The 20,976-nt window shown below is 35.9% G+C and overlaps 1 protein-coding gene across 3 annotated transcripts in view; it reads left to right on the top strand.

The window, feature by feature from the left end:
* Nucleotides 1-19,382, top strand: part of NEK7 (NIMA related kinase 7) — a 164,480-nt gene extending 145,098 nt beyond the window's left edge. For all 3 annotated transcript variants that reach the window (XM_028120168.2, XM_028120166.2, XM_028120167.2), the window contains one exon: nucleotides 16,351-19,382. In XM_028120168.2, coding sequence (XP_027975969.1) covers nucleotides 16,351-16,461 — 111 coding nt within the window. In that variant the 3' untranslated portion in view covers nucleotides 16,462-19,382. The remainder of the gene's footprint in view (nucleotides 1-16,350) is intronic.
* The last annotated feature ends 1,594 nt before the right edge of the window (nucleotides 19,383-20,976 follow it).

The raw sequence follows: 20,976 nt of genomic DNA, 5'->3' as shown, positions 1-20,976 counted from the left end.
AACAATGAAAAGTGAGGTATAAAGTTTTTAAATAGCAAACTTTCACTAAGTGTCGATTTTACAGCTAAAATGGTGGCAGTCTTTGTAACTGTTTGAAGAATGAAAAAATTTAAGCGAATTAATGTTCCACTAAATATCTGTTTGAAAGCTTATCAAATTGAGTTAGCTACTGCTAAATTTTTAAGGCTCCAGCCCAAAGAGGTTTAGAAGGGAACATTTCACGAACATAGTGGCTATGCCCCCCGCCAGCCTTGATCAATAGGAATAAGGAACTCTATAAGATTTATTTCTAGGTATAGTCATTCCAGTTAGAAGAACTCAGAGTTTAAAAGCTTGGGAGTTTTTTTATTTCTTATATCCTAAAAAACATAGATACACTTAAACGTTACAGACCAAAAATGAGAAATAGTGTCCTTTGGAGAAATAAGCCTGTATGTCAAATCTTTCCTTGTGAATTATGCTATTATTGTTATTATGTACAAATTACTAGGATTCTAGATTGAAATATGTCAGCTGTACATGAATGATACCAAGATACGTATATTTTGTAGCTTAGTAAAATATTTTTGTTTATGACAGTATCTTTGGGTGTTCAGTATTCTTTCTTTTTCCAGTAATGATCTCATCCATATATCAGTGGGGAACTACTGTCCTTAAACCTAAAGATCTTGAGTTGAAAAGATAGGTATTTTTCCTTAGATAGCTCTTAAGTTTAATTAAAATTGGTATCATTAGTGATTGTGAAATTAACATCTGTGAAGCCGACGTTTATTGAACATTTACTATGTTCCAGGAATTATGACTCAAAAGGCCCCTTGTAATCTGATCCAAGCTTATCTCTCCAGACTTACGTATCTCAGGAGACCCTCTTCTTTCCCTCATTCTACCAGTATAGGTTCTACTAAAATTTCCGTGAATTTCCATGAATTTATGGACGCTGTTTCCTCTTTCTGAAACATCCCTTCCCCTGTTCTTTACCAGGCAAACTTCTCTCTTCGAAGAAAAGCTTGGGCATCGTCTTCTGCGTGAAGTTATCCTGCCCTCCTTTCTTCTCTCCCCGTACCCCCCCCCCCCACCTCGGCAGTACACTGCGTGGCGCTTGTTTCTTTACACACACACACACACACACACACACACACCTCTCTCTCACCCCTGTCTCGCTCCTGCCCCTGAGGAACAGTAACTGCTTTTTATCTGTGTATCTCTAGGGCCTGGCATATTAAAAAGGTTCAGTGATTGATTGAGGGAATGAGGAAGTGAAAGAGTGAGATTAAAGTAATAAATGAAAAAAACAAATGCACCAATTATTTGGGAATTGCATGAATGAGGGAAACTTCTCCAAAGAACGCTCCATTCAGTAAAGGTAGAAAATTACCCAAAAAGGCCAGAAGCTGTGATAATTTTATTTTAATGATATTACCCACTATATGACTTTCCATTCTTATCAGCAAGCAGTGTCATTTCTGGAATGCCCAGTGTCCATTTACTGGAAAATAAGACCAACAGATTTTTTCCTTCAGTTTCAGTATTTAATTTCTTTGAGAGTCACAGGAGTGGTCATCAAAAGTATGCATTTTCAGGGCGCCTGGGTGGCTCAGTCATTTAAGCATCTGCCTTCGGCTCAGGTCATGATCCCCGAGTCCTGGGATCAAGCCCCGCATCAGGCTGCCTGCTCATTGAGGAGCCTGCTTCTCCCTCTCTCTCTGCCTGCCACCCCCACCCCCGCTTGTGCTCGCTCTCTCTCTCTCTCTCTGTGTCAAATAAATAAATAAAAGCTTTAAAAAAAAAGTATGCATTTTCACTGTTGTTCACTAAATTATCTCATGACTCTTAAGTTGAAAAAAAAAACCCATTATATAGTTATATTGACAATTATTTAGAAAGTACAGAATGCAACTCTATACTGGGTCCTTTTTAGTCAACATATTTTTTGAAAATTTGAGCATTAACATCATGCAGAATATAGATTCTCTTTCAATACCTTTTATGTATTGTAAAAAAATTCCTAATTTAAATAGAGAAGACATGAGAAACATTGAACAGAACTGTACCTTGGTGGTGGTTTTTGGCAGATTTGTCTTCATTTTAGATTTGAACAGGGAAGTTTGAATGGAAACTCTGAAAAGTTGAGTCAAGGGTTTGTAGATGGAAGTGAAAAATGGAAATAAGTAGGGGAGAATAGGGTGATCTTGGTTTGAGAAAATAGAGAGAAACAGGATTTGAAAAAACAATGCTTTGTGTGAAAAAGAAATTCAGCACCTATAGAGCATTGGTGAGAGGGTTAAAAGCTCTTTAATGAAGTCAGCTTATTAGAGCAGTGCTTGTTGATCTGAACTGATTGCTATAGCAGATACATATCTGTTTAGGGGTCATTTTAAGTTCACTGTAAATAACAAAAACTTTTGTAGGACACAATATCTGTGCTTGTCTTCTAATTATATTTTTGAGAACTTGCTAATTCAGTAGGTCATCTTCATTTTATTCCTGCAGAAACCAAAATGTAATTTGGGAAATAGAATTATTGAGCCAGTAATCAATTTTCTAATTGTTTAATGCTTCTCTTGTGCATTAAATGTGTTCATTTTGTCACTTTATATTTCCAGCTCACAGATAGAAAGGTATCTGTTTTTATTAAAAATCAATGACTGGGACTACTTCTCAAGTACAGAATTATCTTCTTAAATATCAACCTAAAAGGTCACATCTAATCAAAGAACTAATGGAGAATAAATGAACTCTCATAAACTTTTACCTCACAAATAACAAACTTTTTACTTTAACCCCCCCCCTTTTTTTAAAGAGAAATGGAAGGCAAGAGGGGAGGGTTTTGTTCTATCTTTCTGCCTTCCCAGAAATAGTTTAGTGGTGTAGCCCGCTGCTTTCCTTAAATGCATTAATTAAGAATTTCTAGCACTAGGGGCGGCTGGGTGGCTCAGTTGGTTAAGCGTCTGCCTTCGGTTCAGGTCATTGATCCCAGGGTCTTGGGATCAAGTCCCACATTGGGCTCCCTGCTCAGCAGGGAATCTGCTTCTCCTTCTGCCTGCCACTCCCCCTGCTTGTGCTCTGTCTCTCTCTCCAGCTTGCTCTCTCTCTCAAATAAATAAAATCTTTAAAAAAAAGAAGAAATATGACTTCTTAAAAAAGAATTTCTAGCACCATTTTCATTACTCTTGGGACAAGAAAAGTATTGATTTTTCCAGAGTGTTTTAAATATAAGGATTAAAGAGCACAGTGCTTTTTCTATGCTTGATGATATATGAATAACAAAATAATAATAAAAAATTTTTCATGGGGCGCCTGGGTGGCTCAGTCGTTAAGCGTCTGCCTTCAGCTCAGGTCAGGATCCCAGGGTCCTGGGATCGAGCCCTGCATCGGGCTCCCTGCTCCGCAGGAAGCCTGCTTCTCCCTCTCCCACTCCCCCTACTTGTGTTCCCTCTCTCGCTGTCTCTGTCAAATAAATAAATAAAATTTTTAAAAAATAAAATAAATAAAAAAATAAATTTTTCGTTGAACTAAATGGACTTCAGATATTTTTAGGTTCTTGTAGAGTATAAATATATTTACATGGTTTTAAATAAAATTGGAATACTGATTTCTTTTTCAAGTTTAGAAATCACAGTTGTTTTTTTTAAAGCCACGTAAGAACTTTGCCATTAAAGAAATAAGGGCATTGGTGTTCTTCCCATTTCACACATGAGCAAATAGAGAACCGGGTAGTGCCAGAGCCACTCATAGACTCCAGCACGCCTCCACCTCACAGCATCCCACTGCTTACACTACAAGATCACACCACCTGAAGTAAACTCTCAGGTAATGTGTGAGTGAGCGTTTCATGATTTCTTTCCACTGTTAGACTTAGCAGTCCTTCATCTTTCTTTTCTCTGTTCTCACCCACCATGTTTACTGGGACTCTCCATCCCTCTGCCTTGCGATAACTGGGGGCTCATGTAATAATGAAAGGAAAGAATGAGGAAGCTATTTGCAGAAGGGTAGCATTTTTCTTACATATTAGAGTATGTAGACACTGCATATGTGTCCAGTAAGATAGCACATATGTTGATCCATAATCTGCTAATCAAAAAATGTTTAGCTTGTCACAGTTTTACTAGTAAGATATAATTTATTTTCCAAAAGGTTACCCTTAAAGATAGCAAGAGGCAAAGAATGAAGGGGGGGAGTCGGAGGGGGAGACAAACCATGAGAGACGATGGACTCTGAAAAACAAACTGAGGGTTCTAGAGGGGAGGGGAGTGGGAGGATGGGTTAGCCTGGTGATGGGTATTAAAGAGGGCACGTTCTGCGTGGAGCACTGGGTGTTATATGCAAATAATGAAACATGGAACACTACAAAAACTAATGATGTAATGTATGGTGATTAACATCACATAATAAAAAAAGGGGACTGCTAAATGAACAATTTAGAAATTATAACTGAATTTTTTACCTAACACTTTTTTTAAAGATTTTATTTATTTATTAGAGAGCAAGAGCATGAGCGGGGGAAGAGCAGAGGGAGAGGGACAAACAGATGTGGGGCTGGATCCCAGGATCCTGAGATCATGACTCAAGCTGAAATCAAGAGTCAGACTGAATCACCCAGGCACCTACCTAACATTTATAAATAATTTTTGTTTATATTTAAATTCAGAGTATGTTTGGGGCACCTGGGTGACTCAGTCAGTTAAGTGTCTGCCTTAGGATCAGGTCTGGCTCCCTGCTCAGCGGGGAGCCTGTTTCTCCCTCTGCCACTGCCCCTCCCCCCACCTCATGTGCTCTATCACTCTCTCTCTCTCAAATAAATAAAAATAAAATATTTAAAAGAAAGAAAAATTCAGAATATGTTTAAAGAAGCTTATCATGAAATTTGAGTCAGTAACAAAAACATGACCTTTGTTTTAGTCATAAAAGAACTACTTCGTGTATATAAGGGAAAAACTGAAAGTGTCAGGTACAGATTATTTTTGCATATTTTGAAGTTAAACTAAGCTTTAGTAAGCTTTTTTATTCATTTGAGCAGTCTAAATAGTTCTATTTTATAGTTGCTAGATTCACAAATTTTAATAGAACTATATAAATTCCCTGGAGTTGTTAGTTGAAATTAACCAATGTTATTTAAATTGGTACTGGAAGATTCTTCCTAATACACTATCCCAAGAATATTTAAATGAGAGATGTTAAATTAAATGGCACAATTAATGTTTGGCAACTAAATCTTTAGTTTTCACAAATATTTCTGTACTCCTTATAATCATGTAATCCAGTGCTAAGTGAGATGAGACTGTTTATAATAAATATGTAACTGTGCCGTTATTTATTAAGATTAACTTAACATTGGATGTTATTTCAAACACTGTTAATAATATTTGATTTTCCTTCTTAAAAATGGGTTTAGTAAGTTAGGTATTCTCATCACTTATAATGTCAATTGACCACCTTACTTAGAGTTGCCATATAAGATTAGATCTTAAGCTTTGAATGTTCCATTTTTGTTTAAAAAATATATTTAAGTAGGCCCTTTGTTCACTTATGCTTCTGAAGTGACACTGGGGACTTGCTCCTTGAAGACACGAATCCAAAACGGTGCCCTATATTTCACATATCCTGTGGGATCCTATAAAACCATGTAACTTTCTGTAAGACTTTCACAGTTTTCAAAAGACACACTGAATGATCTTCAGTTGTGAAATACAGACATTACATTACCTTATATCTGTGTAAGATTGCTTTTTTTCCCCCCTTTTCCCTCTACCCCCAAGTCAATCACTAGTGACGCTTTGGTGTACAAGTTGGATACGCCTAATCATTTTGTATAAATATCTAAAGCTCCAAAATATAGTGTACTTTAATGTATTAGACCCACTTTGGGGTGCTAAAATGTGTCCTTGGATAGATGGAAATTGGGTATATCTGGGAGGCTGATATAACATAATTGGTCTCAGAGGGATTAAGATGGGGGTGAAAAAGAAACAGTACCAATAGCACCAGTCTTTATTATTCTGTTGAGAATTGTGTTAGTGACCTAAAGCTATAATGCACAAAGAGCCCTATTGTTATTACCTGTACGTGACTGAACTTGATACATAATTGGGTTATCGCCCTGACAACAATGACTGTTCACACTCTCTTCTTTTTAATATTTCTGGTGTTAACCCACATGCTTTGATATTTCTTTGGAAATATATAGATCAGTCTATATTAGTATATTAGTATTTTCTCCACTTTACTGAAAACAAATATTAATTTCCGTATGACTGTGATTTCATAATCCTTTAGAAAGGTTATAGAGAATTCATTTTATTTTTACTGTACGCTTTTTCTCATTTAAATGTTTCTGTATTGCTTTTTAAATATCCCTTAAGCATCTGAATTAAGCAGTTTTTGTCTTCTCTGATTTTGTAAAGGCTTTTGCATATTCAGATCTCTGTTTTGCCTATTTTTATCTTGTTATATAAAACATTTAAAAAAAAAACAAAGTACATATTTTTATAAACATGTGTTAAGTAACGCAAACTAATTTTTTTGACATAATGTAAGCCATGAAATGTTTCTTTACTTCTATTTATTTTTTATCAAAGTTGTAATATCTACTGATTTTGGCATTATTTCTCTAATTTGAAGGAATAAATGAAAAATGAATTCCCTCAATTCAAACACAAAGATTTTTTTTTGAGCAAGTTGCCTAATGATGTTATTAGAATTAAAGCCTGACATACAAGAATGTATAGGAAATTCTTAAAGTGATTGTATGAACATGTTTTCCTCAAACATGGTTAATAATAATAGTACTTAGAATTTTTGCAGACTATTAGTTAAATGTTAAAGGTTTTTAACTTCTTTTCTTCCAGAGGCTTATAGGAATTTTTTTTTAAAATATAAAGACTAACATTGAGGGAAATCGCTAAGATAATTACCACATTCTGATTATTTAATGTCTGACTTTCTGATAGAAAAATTAGAGACATTTTTTATAATTTATCAAGTCACTATCTAAGTTTATAATCTGGCATAAAGGAACCATCCATGTTAAAATTCAACTACATTTTATTTGTTTGGAGGGAGTTACTGTCACTTTAATCAATGAGTCAGATTAGAAATAACATTAAAATTGTCACTCGAAGCATAATACTAATCTTAATATTTTTGTGTTATCATTTAAATGTATCTCTTACGGATAAAGTAGGCCTGTATCTCATTGTGAGTTTTGTAGAATGCTAGAGAAAATTTTTGGGTTTGCTTTTTGATCAAAGTTGGCCTATGAAATATGAGGGCAGATTGATTAATTTAGAAACTAGATAAGCCAATGTTAGAGCTAGCATTCTTTTGAGAATCAAATAGTCTAAAACTGTCTTTGTCTATCTGGAAGGTCTCCCACTTTGTGCAGAGGTGGCTGTGAGGGAACCTGCAGACCACATTAGGATTTTTCGCAGGCAGTATAACACAGTAACTTTAAAAGCCCAGACTCTGAAGCTAGACTACTTCAGTTCAATTTCAAGCTGTTCTCTTTACTACCTTTGTGACCTTGGGAATGTTACTCCTCTGTAAAATGTCATAGTAGTAGTGCTTACCTCAAAGAGTTGTTATTAAGACTGAATCATTAAGCCATGTGCAGATGTATAGAATCGTGCCTGATTCATGATAAGAACTCAATAAATACCAGCTTTTCGGAAATGGTTTTCTCTCTGCTCTGGTACTAGAAATAACATATAGTCAAAGCCCCAGAGTTACCTTATAGAGCATAAAGCTCTTACCATATAGAACATGAAAATGTTCAGGGGACTGTATTCCAGTTTTTCACTGGAAACCTAAGAAAACTAACTACTGGTTGTATCGAGCATCTCCATCTAAGTAACGTGGCCTCTAGATGTGTCTCCTGGCTGTGAAAAATGAAACTATGAGTAACCAAATGAACCTGTTATAGGGTAGTTATTTAACAACTTAAAATTTGGAAACTGTCTGGCAAAGGTAAGAGTTTTTCCTCTTCCTCTGCTTAATGACTTTTAAACTCTCTATTCTGTCTCAATGTTTCTGGTTTCTGATAAGTAGGTGACAGTTTTATCCTCCTATTCATGATAGCAGGAGCACAAATAACTCTACCATGTAAAGTGAAACTGTACTTTTGTATACGTTCAAAGAAGACAGGATGAGATGTGACCTTATTTATATAACGTGAATTGTTGTTATCTGGTATGACAAGAGACCATTCATAGATCCATATAAATTTGCAATTTTAAACCAAATTATTAAAGACATCAAACTTAGTCCATGGCTGTTTGTAACATGTTGTGATTTTTTTCCCTTTACATTGCCAAAGACTGTTGTAGCTGATTTTTCCTCCACTACGTTAACAAGTCTATTTAGATGTATCTTTAGAACAACCAGTAGTTATCTCATATATATCAAGGAAAACTGCATCCATTTAAGAATGCAGGTCTATGTAAATCTCCCATTTTGTGTTCCACTCTGCCTTTTTTTCAAAAAGGATTTGAGATAACTTACAGTAAATGACATGACTTGGGGCACCTGGGTGGCTCAGTCAGTTAAGCGTCTGCCTTTGGTTCAGGTCATGATCCCAGGACATCCTGGGATCAAGCGCCATGTCAGGCTCTGCTGAGCAGGGAGTCTGCTTCTCCCTCTCCCTCTGCCCCTCCGCCCACTTGTGCTCGCTCTCTCAAATAAGATCTTTAAAAAAAAATTAAAAAGTAAAATAAAAAAAAAGACATGACTTAACAAGTTATTAAAATAGAAATGGAAGTACAAATTCAGAACCAAGGATTAAAGAGAATGGAGGCACACCTATCTTACTGACCAGCAGAGTTGCCATGGTTGAGCTGTTCATCTAGTTATTGCTTCCTTTCTGTCAGGGCTCAAAGGGCTGTTTCTGTTTTTAGGGAGGAAATATACCAGTTCCTCAGAGAAGACAAAGTTTTCTCCCACTAAATTATAATAGAAACATCTCCTGTAAGGATCTGTGAGTAATGTACCAGGCAGTATTTTTAGTAGCAACTATACAGAAAATACCTACATGGTATTTGATAAAAGTCAAAAGCAAACATTAAAGCATGGTTTTGGAAAGGCGATTTGGCAGCTGGATAAACCATTGTGCTCCCATGATTTAGCTTCTCGTGGCCTAATTTGATTAAAGGGTAGAGCTAAGATTATCCAAAGTTATAAAGATGAATCTTATCCTATACAGGGTCTTCCTTAAATTTTCATTTTCTTAGCAGGAGTTTCATAGGAGCTATGTAGCACACCTTTCAGTACTCTTTGAACATTCAGATTTTTCAGTATTCAACACACCGTTAAATATTCTTTGACAAGGATTTAGAATGATGGATTCTATTCTTCTCATTTGCTTAAGAGAAAACAAACAGCCAGTCAGCTTTGACACCGTTGATTAAAGCTGAGGCATCTCATGATTGTGTTCATTGGATGGAAGTCAGACCAACCTCTTGAGTATTTGAATAAAGTACCTGAGACGCTAGCTTCTCTACTCTGTGATGGCCACCACATAACTAGTATTTTCTATCGATACCTAGTAACTCATCTCTCTTGATGGGAACTCAGATAATACCTCAGACTAAGTGATATCCCTCTATAGTGGTAATGATTTGAAATTCAACCAATTAGAAATCATTATGCATGCAGATCTGCATTAGTTGTCATGAGGAATTCAAACCAAAAGGCCAAGTTAGATAAAAGTGGGCAAGCTCTCAACAATGGGAAATGGAAAAGGCCTGCATTAAAAATCAAATGACTTGGGTTCCAGTTCAGGTTTCACCATCAATTTTTTAATTGGTTCTTAGGTTTGTTTTTTTTTCTCTCTGTAAATTGAGATTGTTATGAGAGATTACAGTACTTAAAAGGATATGGAAGATTTTGTAAAATATTAAATCCTATATAAATACAGGATTTTTTAAAGTCCAGAATGATACCTGCCTTTAAGACCAAATTAACACATGAATATTTAAGAGAACGATAATGGTGCAAAATTATGTTCAGTATAGGTAATAACGTTTCACTAAAGCTGTCTCCTTTATCTTCATGATCTTGATATAGGAAGAATCACAAAAATTGTTTAATATATAGAATTCAGTTATTTAGATATAGATTCAGAATTAAACCCCAAATTCAGGAATTCACAGTTCCACCCGAACTGCAATATGTTCATACCTCAAATGTGATACCTTCAAAACTTAGTGGCCCTGTTGCCCCTGCAAAGTCACTCTCTCTTCTTTGTCACCTACTTCTGTTAGTGGACACAACATTCTTTCACATTCCCTGGTGAAAACTTCTGATGAACAATATTTCTTGCCTGAAATCTTACAGAAACATTATTGAGCGTTCTGCTGGCATTGCTCTCTTTTTGCTCTATTCCAAGAAAATACGGACTGAAGTGCACCTTTAATGACCTCTCCCTCCTGGCTTAAGTACTGACTTCCTGTGGCCTATAGCAATAGATTCTAAACTCCTTAAGCCTTTCCTTTATTTAGCCTCAGTTTATCATTTTCATCCCTGTTGCTTGCTCCCCAGTCATGCAGAAATACTAGCCGTTGCTTCACACATCTCACACTTTCTTTAGCTCAGCACCTTTGTTCAGTCTGTTACCTCTGCTTAGAATCTTCCCTACCCTTTTATATATCAAAATTATGTTCATGCTTTGGACCTTCGCTCAGCTGCCGCAACCACAAAACCATTCCATTTTCCCTCACTCAGAAGTTACCCATTCATTCTTTTCATTTAACATGTCAGTGAGCACTTACTGTTCATATAATATCCATCCTCCAGGTCTTTCAGTTTAATAGGAGAACACAGATATTAAATGAAGTACAATAAAGTGTTATAAAGGCTTTAATTAAAGCACGTGAACACCTGAAACTAATATAATGTTAATGTCAGCTGTACCTAAAAAAAAAAAAAAGTATGTGAAGGGTATGATGGAGGGCAAATAGAAAATATTGAGTTCTGAGAGACCTGGATGGCTCAATTGATTAAGCATCTGGCTCATGATCTCAACTCAGGTTTGATCTCAGGGTCAGGAGTTCAAGCCCCAGGTTGGGCTCCACGCTGGGCATGGAGCTTTATATATATATATATATATATATATATATATATATATATAAGTTCTGCATGGCGACAGAGTTATTAAGAAAGGCTTTAGAGAATGAGTAGGTGACAGGCAAGAGAGTAGGAGATTTTGAGGCAGGCTTTGTAAGCAGAGAAGCAACATACACAAAGATTCAGGGCATAAAACAGTTTGGTGAGCACAGAACTGAACGCTTTGTTATGGTTAGAGTGTAGAGTGGGGCTGGAGGGAGGAGGGGTTTGGGGCTAAATATGAGGCTGGAAAGGTAAGCAAGAGCCAGATGTTAGAAGCCCATAATAAACCATGCTAATGGTTAGACTTTGTAGAGGGCAGTGGGGAGACATTGAAATGTTTAATGTTGAAGTGTGGTCAACTTGGTGTTTACAGGCAGTGATAGGGAGATTGGAAGAAACTGGAGGTAAAACTGTCAGTGGGAAGATTATCCCTTGAGTGTAAGCAGTGGAGCCTAAGGCAAGAAGAAATACAGTCAGGAAACAGTAAGACTTGGTTGATGATTGTTGGGCCAGGGGGAGGAAGTATGAAGAAGTGTCTCCTATGAATTTTAGATTTCTGGCTTGAGAAATTGGAGGCACTGCCAAGATAGAACTGGTTTGGGGAGGAAATTAATAAGATCTCAGTTCCGAACATGTTTAATATGAGGTATTCATAGATAGATATGCTCAGAAGCCAGGCAGAAATATATGAATAGAGCCCATGAAGAGGTCTGGCCTGAAGATACATATGGGTGTGTGTTCCTCAGCGTGTTGTGTGGGCAGTTATTAAAGCCATGGGAGTAAGTAAAAGTTGTATAGGATAGAAAGGGGGAGAGAGAGAAGATAAAAGAGCTAAGGAAAGAAATGAACCTCGGAGCACGCTGACAGTAGAGGGACAGCCAGAGGAAGCTAAACCTCCAAAGGAAGGAAAAGTCAGAGAAATGAGAGAACCAATATGGAGTCTTGGAGCCAGAGGAGGAGGCAACTCCCAGCAAGGCTGTGATCAGAAGCATCAGCCAGGCAGAAAGGTTGAGTAAGTGGTAGACAGAAAAGAGTTTGTTAGATTTAGCAAATTGGAAATGCTGCTAAGCTTTGCCAGAGTGATTTCAATGGAGTACTCTTGGGGGGTGGAGGAGATGAAAAAGTGATTATAGTTGGCTTAGATAAGTAGATTAAGGAAGTTGATATAGTAAGGATAGTGGGTTGTTTTGTTTTTTTGTTTTTCCACCCCGAAGAAATTTGGCTGTAGAGTAAATACATTAGATGGGGCAGTGGTTAGGAAGAGAAACTTGACTATACTTACAGACTATGATGAAGAAATCAGCAAATGAGGAGAGGTTGAAAATATGGAAGAGTAATAATAGACAGAATATTCACTCATTGAATACTCATTCGTAGCAAACTATATTTCAGGTCCTAATGTATAATGGTGTATAATGTATAATTTCTTGGAAGAGATCCCAGTGATAGAATTGAGAGTAGTAGGAAAACAGTATTCTTCTGATGCTAGAACAGAGATGATATGGATCAGATATTGATAGGTTAGGTTGAGATACTGAGGAAAGCTTAAACCTAACTGTTGATTTTTCTCTGTGAAGTAGGAGGTGAAAAAGAATTGAGGACGGTGACTACAGATTAGTGAAGGTTGAAATTAGCCATTGTGGGAAATGGAGTTTATCAGGCAAAACATTTGGATTACAGAACAGCTTTTAAGGTCTAACTACAGTTGGAACCATGAATCTGGTGACTCCAGACTATACGGAGTCTGCAGTTTTCTCCAGCAGTCCTTCACATCCTGGTAGAGAAGCAAACAAAACAATTGTCAGGGTTGATATTGTGAAAAGACAAAGGATTATTAATGGTGCTGCCAAAGAAGTGGTTAAAGGATTGTGCTATGAGGTCTAGCCTGGAAATGAATGACGTAAATCCAGAAGCAGATGATTGACGAGGAGGAAAGGTATTGGAAATGGTCTCAGATCAAAGCACAACCATACTGGGGGACAGGTGTGAGCCCTGGAAGGGCAGGAGCTTGTGCCCACATTTCTTACATGACATAGGACATTGTAAGACTTAGGCTGTACCCCTGGGAGGCAGAGACTAAAATGGAATGAAAGTGAAGATTAAGGCCATGTAATCAAAAAGTTTGTTTCGGATAGAGGATCCAAATGGGCGTCACAGTGACCAAAGGTGTGGTTGTTGTACTTGGGATGAAGAATGCTGTTAGCTGGATGTCCTCAGTGAATGAGATGGAACAACTCGGAGTTAGGTAGATGGAAGGAAAAAGAGGAAAGTAATGATTGTCTCTTCTGGGCAGCCATCTACAGTCTTTTTGCCTCTAACTATCTCACAAATATCTCTTGAGATACCTCTCACTTTGTAGTTTATAATAGAATTAGTTATATGATTTCCTCAGTCTCCCTCAGTCTCACATTTACTTCTTTGCCAGTTCTTCTTCCCCCACTAGATTGTAAGCTGTCCAAAGGCAGGTGCCATGTATATTTCATTTATTGCTTTATCCTTACTACCATTGTAATAAAGTGTCTGGCACATAATAAATGCTCAATAAGATTTTATTGAATGACTGAATGAATGGAGAAGGGAGAGGTAGAAAGGAAAGAGGGGTCAGATTGTCAGGAAGGAAAATGAGTCATTCTCTCACACCCCATCCTGGACAATAGGCCTTCCTTTCTGGGCTGGTTCTTTACCCTGATTTACCCTCAGTGTCCCCAGATGCCAGCACAGTGCTCTACTCTAGATGAGTGAGAATCGCTACTAAAAGCATATTTTAATTTTAAAGGATCTTATTTTCATAGTTTATTAATTTGCTTATTAGATAATTTAGGAAAAAATTTATCAACATTTGATTCATAAATATACTGAGGTATGCATATTTTATATCGTATATGATTTTATACTACGTGACTTGTTAGAAACTTCTCTGGAAAAGATAAATCTTTATGACACAATGAACTACACTTCAGATGAAGATCGAACCACATAAGAAAGAGGAAAAGCAAGGGCGGTATTGCTCTGGCTCTGTCTACTGTAGTGTTTCTGACTCTCCTGTCAGTCCTTAGGAAGGCTGTCCGGAAGGAGGGGTAATAAAGCAACGGCTCAGGCGCCCTCTCCACTCCCTCCCCATTTACTGTATTCTTTACTACATCTGGTTCTCATCTTCCACTTTGGAGAACCGGAGAATCTTTGTCCTCTTCAACTAAATTTATATCCAGCTATCTTTAATCTTGGGCACTTTCTTTTTTAAAAAATTTTATTTATTATTTTTTAAGATTTTATTTATTTATTTGACAGAGACACAGTGAGAGAGGGAACACAAGCAGGGGGAGTGGGGGGAGGGAGAAGCAGGCTTCCCGTTGAGCAGGGAACCCAACGTGGGGCTCGATGGCGGGGCTCGATGCTGAGCTCGATGCAGGGCTCGATGCTGGGCTTGGGGCTGGGCTCGATCCCAGGACCCAGGGACCATGACCTGAGCTGAAGGCAGATGCTTAACTACTGAGCCACCCAGGTGCCCCTCTTGGGCACTTTCTTTTCTGGACAGGAGAACTTGAGGACCCTTTGCTACAGTAGGTTGGAAATTTCACCCAATTCTGACCTATTAGGCTGGAAAGATGAGGCTTCTGGACCGGTTTGAAGGATGTGGTAGTTTTATTCAGTCAAAAATTGCCATTACATCTATGTGTATCCTGGTTAAATAGAATGAATTTTTGTACCACAGTTATCTTTTTCTATCATCTTCTCTGCTGCTTTTGTCATTTTTATCTCTAAACAAAATATCTGACAACTGGGTGACCTGTTAGAATACATTATCTTTTTAAATACAAGTATTATAAATGCTTTTCCTCCTGTTTTCTGTATTGTGTATAATTGGATGTATTTGTTTTTATTTTAATGGGTAAAATGCCAACCTCTTTCTGATTTAAATTTCTCTTAGATCGCCATAATAAAATGCCTTGTGTATTGTTGTACCCCTTAAGGATGTTTAATGCTGTTGTCTGCTGCATTGCAAGGAATATAATTTGAAATCCTCAGACCCTCTCAGTGGGTGTAATATTACCATTAACATTTACTACATGCTAATAACTGGCCAGAAAGAATTAATGCAAGTTTTCAAAATATCTAAATTATTCCTCAAGACATGCATACAAAGCCAAAGAATCTGGCTCTTCCTCTTTATTTGGCTTATCATCTGTGAACGACCACATACAGTGTTACGAAGACACATAGTATCATAAACTGATGGCAGTTGGAATTGAAAATGAAATTCCATATACTTCTACTCAGTGGCTCTAGGACTAGATGGAAGGATTTTTTTCTTTTTTAATTTATTGAAGTGTGCTTATTTTCTGTAATGTAAATAAGTAAACTTCAGCTCTTTCATCTATAAAGTGAAGATGCTAATACTGCTTCATGCAGTTAAGTATTAGAATACTATTCGTAATTTATCTTGCTTATAATTTATTATTCTAAGTTTAGAAGAGTGCTTTTTCTTTAATAAGAAACTAATAAAAACATTTTATATTTATATAAAATGGTTTATGATAAGTGCATATGAGAGCTAATCTACCCTATGCCTCATATAAATTTAGATCTATAGATATATTGTATATAATTATGAAAATTTAAACTTATAATCAAGGCTAATGTAGTACATTCTAGATCAAATAAATATGTATAACATACCTACAGTTAATTTAGAGCCTCAGAGCTAAAAACCTGTTGTCCTTCATGACTACTGTCTTCTGATAAACTTCTTTGAAAAATAGTAAAATCATTTTAAAGCCTCTTACTGTAGACACTACTTTTTGCTTGACATTAATACTCAACCAGTGACTATACATACTTCTTAGACTTTTCAACTAATTGTAAAATTGTTGACAGTAGTCATATATATTTTTTTTTTTTTAAGTTTTTTCATTCTAATTCCAGTATAGTTAACATACAGTCAGTTTCAGGTGTACAATGTAGTGATTCAACAATTCTATACCTTACTCAATGCTCATCATAAGTGCACTCCTTGATCCGGACCCTCACTGATTTTGCCCATCCCCCCGCCAACAGTATTCTCTGTAGTTAAGAGTTTGTTTCTTGGTTTGTCTTTTTTTTTTCCTTTGCTCATTTGTTTTGACTCCCAAATTCCACATATGGAGTATTTAGGCACAAAATGTACTTTCCTTGTAAATCTCTATTTAGTCAGAGTATTGGTAATAGCTAACTGAAATGGTTTTTTAAAGCATTTTGTATTTTCTTTCTCTGTAGCTACGACAGTTAGTGAATATGTGCATCAACCCAGATCCAGAGAAGCGACCAGACATCACCTATGTTTATGACGTAGCCAAGAGGATGCACGCGTGCACCGCAAGCAGCTAAATATGTGGAAGATCATGAAGAACATAACCAAAATAATTTAAAGTATTTTTGTGCAAATCATACCTCCCCGTTTTTGTCTGGGTGTTAAGATGAATCTTTCAGAGCTAATGTGCTTTGAATCCTTAACCAGTTTTCATATAAGCTTCATTTTGTACCAGTTTAAGTCGCCTTCTTGCAAACCCCAAATGACTTTGGATAGTCAGATTGCATGTTAGGAGAGTAAATGAAACTTAATGGTTTTTAATGGCTAAAGGTTTTTAGAATTATTTAGTTTTTGTTTTTTGTTTTTTTGGGTTTTTTTGCTGATAAATTGTGTTCAGATAGACTCTCAGTGCCAAATATTGAAGGTGTAGCTTGGCACTCATCAAGATAGACTTGTCACCTGAGGAAAAGTATCTGAACATGTGACTTGTTTGCTTTTTTGTCATTTATGGACATTTGAGATTAACACAATTGTGAACTTTTGTGATTATTTTATTTTTAAAAGTTTGAAGTATGTGTTTTAGTTCTTAGCATTGTAGCTTTCAAATATAATAAGGTAAATGTAGACATAAACTATTTGAGAAACACTTAAAATTCTTAGCTTATACATTCAAAATGCAACTCTTAAATGTGAAAAAATTGGGGGACAAAATGTGAGTCAGACACTGAAGAGTTCTTTGCTTTATTTTGTTTTGTTTTAATATCTCTGATAGTCTCTTTGCATTACAATGGTATAAATGAATCCATTTAAAAAGTGGTTAAGGATTTGTTTGGCTGGTGTGATAGTAATTTTGAAAGTTGCACATTGCCCGAGGCTTTTTTTTGTGTGTTTTTATTATTGTTTGTACTTTTGAAAAATCTTTGAATAATCTTGCAGTACTATATTTCAAGTTGTTTATAAATTTAAATTCTCTCTTCATAATTGTACACTATCGTGTAAGCATGTTTTTATTCATAGATTTTATTGAAGTTCCAATTGGTCCCCTTCAGAAATTTTTTTGTATTCTTCAAGTTACTTTCTTATTTATATTGTATGTGCATTTTATCCATTATGTTTCAGAGTTTCTGAGAACATAGTACCCTTTAAAAATATTTAGTATACCAACACTTTTCCTGGATTAAAAACATTTTTTTTTAACTTTTTAAAACTTGGGCCACCCTGTATGTGTGTATTTTGTCTTGTTAGAGAGGAAGAAAGGATGTGTGTTGCACTGTACCTGTGAATGTTGACACAGTTTCAATGCATTTGACAGGTTGTAATTTTAGAATATGTTTAAAGCAATGAAAACTGGCCATTACCACAGCCAGAATTTTTATAAGATTAACATTTCTGTTGAGAAGCTTTTAGGCAAAGTACTGTATTCATGCATGAAGATGACAGAGATGGTAACACTTCATTTAGTTTAAGGAAATAGGCCGAGTTTAGTAAATGCTGTCGTGGAGATGTTTTCCCTGAATGCCTTCATGTTAGTGGTGACCACTTCTTCACAGAATTGTGAAAGCCAAAAGGCCGAGTGGCAGTCACCGTTCAAGGAAGCCGCGCCACCCTATAAAACCCTGGGATGGATAATCCTGCCAACGTGAAAACCTCATGTTTGGAGAATACTTACCTTTGGCTGATGTAACTGCTGGTTTTGTCTTCTCATATAAGTATTTTTCTTACACTCATTTGAGTACTTACAAGTCATTTGTAAAACTTTATAAGGGAAAAAGTATAAACTTTTTTTTCTTCCAGAATGTAATCAGTTATGGTGTCTGAAGGGTAATTTTATCTTGGGATAGACAGAGGGCACCTGGGTGGTCCTTTAAATGAGGGCCGGATACATTGTTTTTACCAGATTCCAGTTACTTACAACTTTTACACTGAGCACGCATAGATTTGTCTCCAGAAGTATGAACAAGTAGAATTGTTCTTGTTGACCATTAGTATCATGTTCATCTTATTATAATATAATTGAGAGGAAATTGTTCTGTAGTTGGAACAGATAATCTCCCTTTTTCTTGCAATCTTTAAAAATACATGAATCTAAAATTCATTTGCTTAACCCCTCACAGTGACTATTAAGCAAAGATTTAAGCTTTTCTTTTCAGTGAATCTCTCTGCTAGAAGGAAATAGCTGAGAAGAATTTAGTGATCAGGGAAATCCGTTATTATTTTATACATGTGGAAACTTCTTGTTTTGGGTATTGTATCTTTTTCCTGTCTAAGTGTTCATATTTTTTCCTGAGGAAACCACTGTGTAAACAACAAGTTTTAATTTTGAATGAGATCATTTCAAAGAATTATGAAGATGATTAGAAGTTTTAATTTTTTATATTCACCTATGAAATATTCTCTCTCTATTTCTGTTTATAAGTAAATTTTGTACTGATTAAGTAAAACATTTGAATTGAATTGGGAAACAGTAAAATGAAAGGTACATGGGATTCTAAACCTTATTTAGACATTGGTACCAGTTCCCCAGAAGAAAATGTGGGGTAACTTTGTTTTGTATGCTGAGGTTTAGGAATGGTGGATGAAGGGTATTCCTATATAAAGTGCTCAACAATGTGCAATGATTGTAAATTTAGTAAGATATTACAGCCATTTCATGAATGCTTTACCATTTTACATAATACCTATTACAAAACACCTTTCTTGTATCAATATACTTCAGGTGTTGCTGTTAACATTTACATGATATTTATTTTAACCAAAATGTTATTCATATTAAATGTTTTTTCTTTAAAATGAATGTATTATGTTATAACCCACAAATGCGTAATTATCCTATGCCTCATATTTCAATAGTACTGTAATATGGACTTCTTTTGTGAAATACTTTTATTTTGTTATGCTTCAGATACACATACTAAGAAGATTCTGTTGTTAGATTTGAAAATTGTATAATACCCTAATATAAATAAAAGTATAAAATTAAAAAATGGGTACAATAAAATTTTTGTGTATCTGTGATTTTTTTCCCCTCCTAAAGTCGGCCATTGTTTATTTCACTTAACATTTAACCTACAGAAGAAACAGTTCTTGTTCATTTCCATGACTTTACCATTTTGGGAGAGGCCTAAGACTTCAAACAGTTGAGGGTGATAATGGAGCTCTGACAGATGCTAAGTAGTTTAATAAATATGCATTAAACTAAGGTACCTCTTCACATGTTCCTGCTCTTCAGCACATCATTTTCTGTCTTTGAATAAGAGAAGTCCTCTCAAATTATAAGTCCAAAGTTTAGGCAACAGATTCCATTCCTATCACCGTAATACACTGCTAACAATATTAGAAATAGTTTGAATGCTCTTTTCACATAAAAAGTAAAGATTACTTTCTACAGCTGGAAATGTTGAGGCTAAAAGATTTTTAGGGGTAAAATCCTCCAGGCTGATGGTAGAATGATGGGTTACCTTTCACATCAGGATCACATTCCAAATAGATTGTGGTGAAGAAAAGCTAATTTTATAACCTGTGATTTGTATGAAAGAACCTTTAGTCTGACTGTGTGTATGTACACACACACACACACGTATAGTAATAGTAAATTTTAACCACAAGAAAGTGTTTGACTAGTTACAAATTTTATTTCAAAAGTATGTTTGTTAGTATAAAAAGTCAATACTGGGCAGATATGTTTAATGTATTATTAATTGGTGCAGCTATATTTACCACTGAATTGGTACAAAAGGATGACAACTGCAATAAAACCCTTAATCAAAAAACTTCCACGGAGTTACATTATCTATTTTTAATTACATGTAGGTCTCTAATACAATTAATGACAAACTAAAACAGACTCATCAGATTAATTATTAGAGAAAGATGCAAAAGTTTGCAATGTGTATCTTGTCTTTGAGAGGTTTACTTGAAGGAGTTTCTTTCTGGTTTTCTTACCCATTTCTTGTTCACTTGGGTCTCTAATTCTAATTTTAAACCTTAGGAGGTAAAAATAAAGTAAAAGGAAATTTTAAAGATTGGCTTTGTGACCAGGGGTTTTTTAAAAGTAAATTATTGGGGCGCCTGGGTGGCTCAGTCGTTAAGCGTCTGCCTTCGGCTCAGGTCATGATCCCAGGGTCCTGGGATCGAGCCCGGCATCGGGCTCCCTGCTCCGCGGGAAGCCTGCTTCTCCCTCTCCCACTCCCCCTGCTTGTGTTCCCTCTCTCACTGTGTCTCTCTCTGTCAAATAAATAAATAAAATCTTAAAAAAAATAAAAAAGTAAATTATTTTCACCGTGTTACAATGCATAAAGATAATCTTTTCCACTCCTTTCTAGAAGCATAATCCTATGGATAAATTATTTAATTTCTCTAGTCCTTTTTCTAATGTAAAGAGGAGTATAAATTCCTAACTCTAAAGAGAATTACAATACCTTTTATAAAGGACTGAATGTGATGCCCGCTACCAAGTGGGTGCTTGTTCAACAGAACTATTACAGTGTAGTATTGTAGTGTAGAAAAAAACACACGTGTGTCTTCTCTGGCTCTAGCTTCATCTATTTTTGCTTTGTTCTCTCCATTCTAGCGCCACTGCATGGTTTCTTAAA

Source organism: Eumetopias jubatus, unplaced genomic scaffold (assembly GCF_037043125.1).
Source record: "Eumetopias jubatus isolate StellerSeaLion01/CBP00866 unplaced genomic scaffold, mEumJub1_p1.0 scaffold_12, whole genome shotgun sequence".
In the NCBI taxonomy this organism is placed as follows: Eukaryota; Metazoa; Chordata; class Mammalia; order Carnivora; family Otariidae; genus Eumetopias; species Eumetopias jubatus.
Note: the sequence above shows the minus strand (reverse complement) of the source record. Positions and strands in the feature narration are given on the sequence as shown.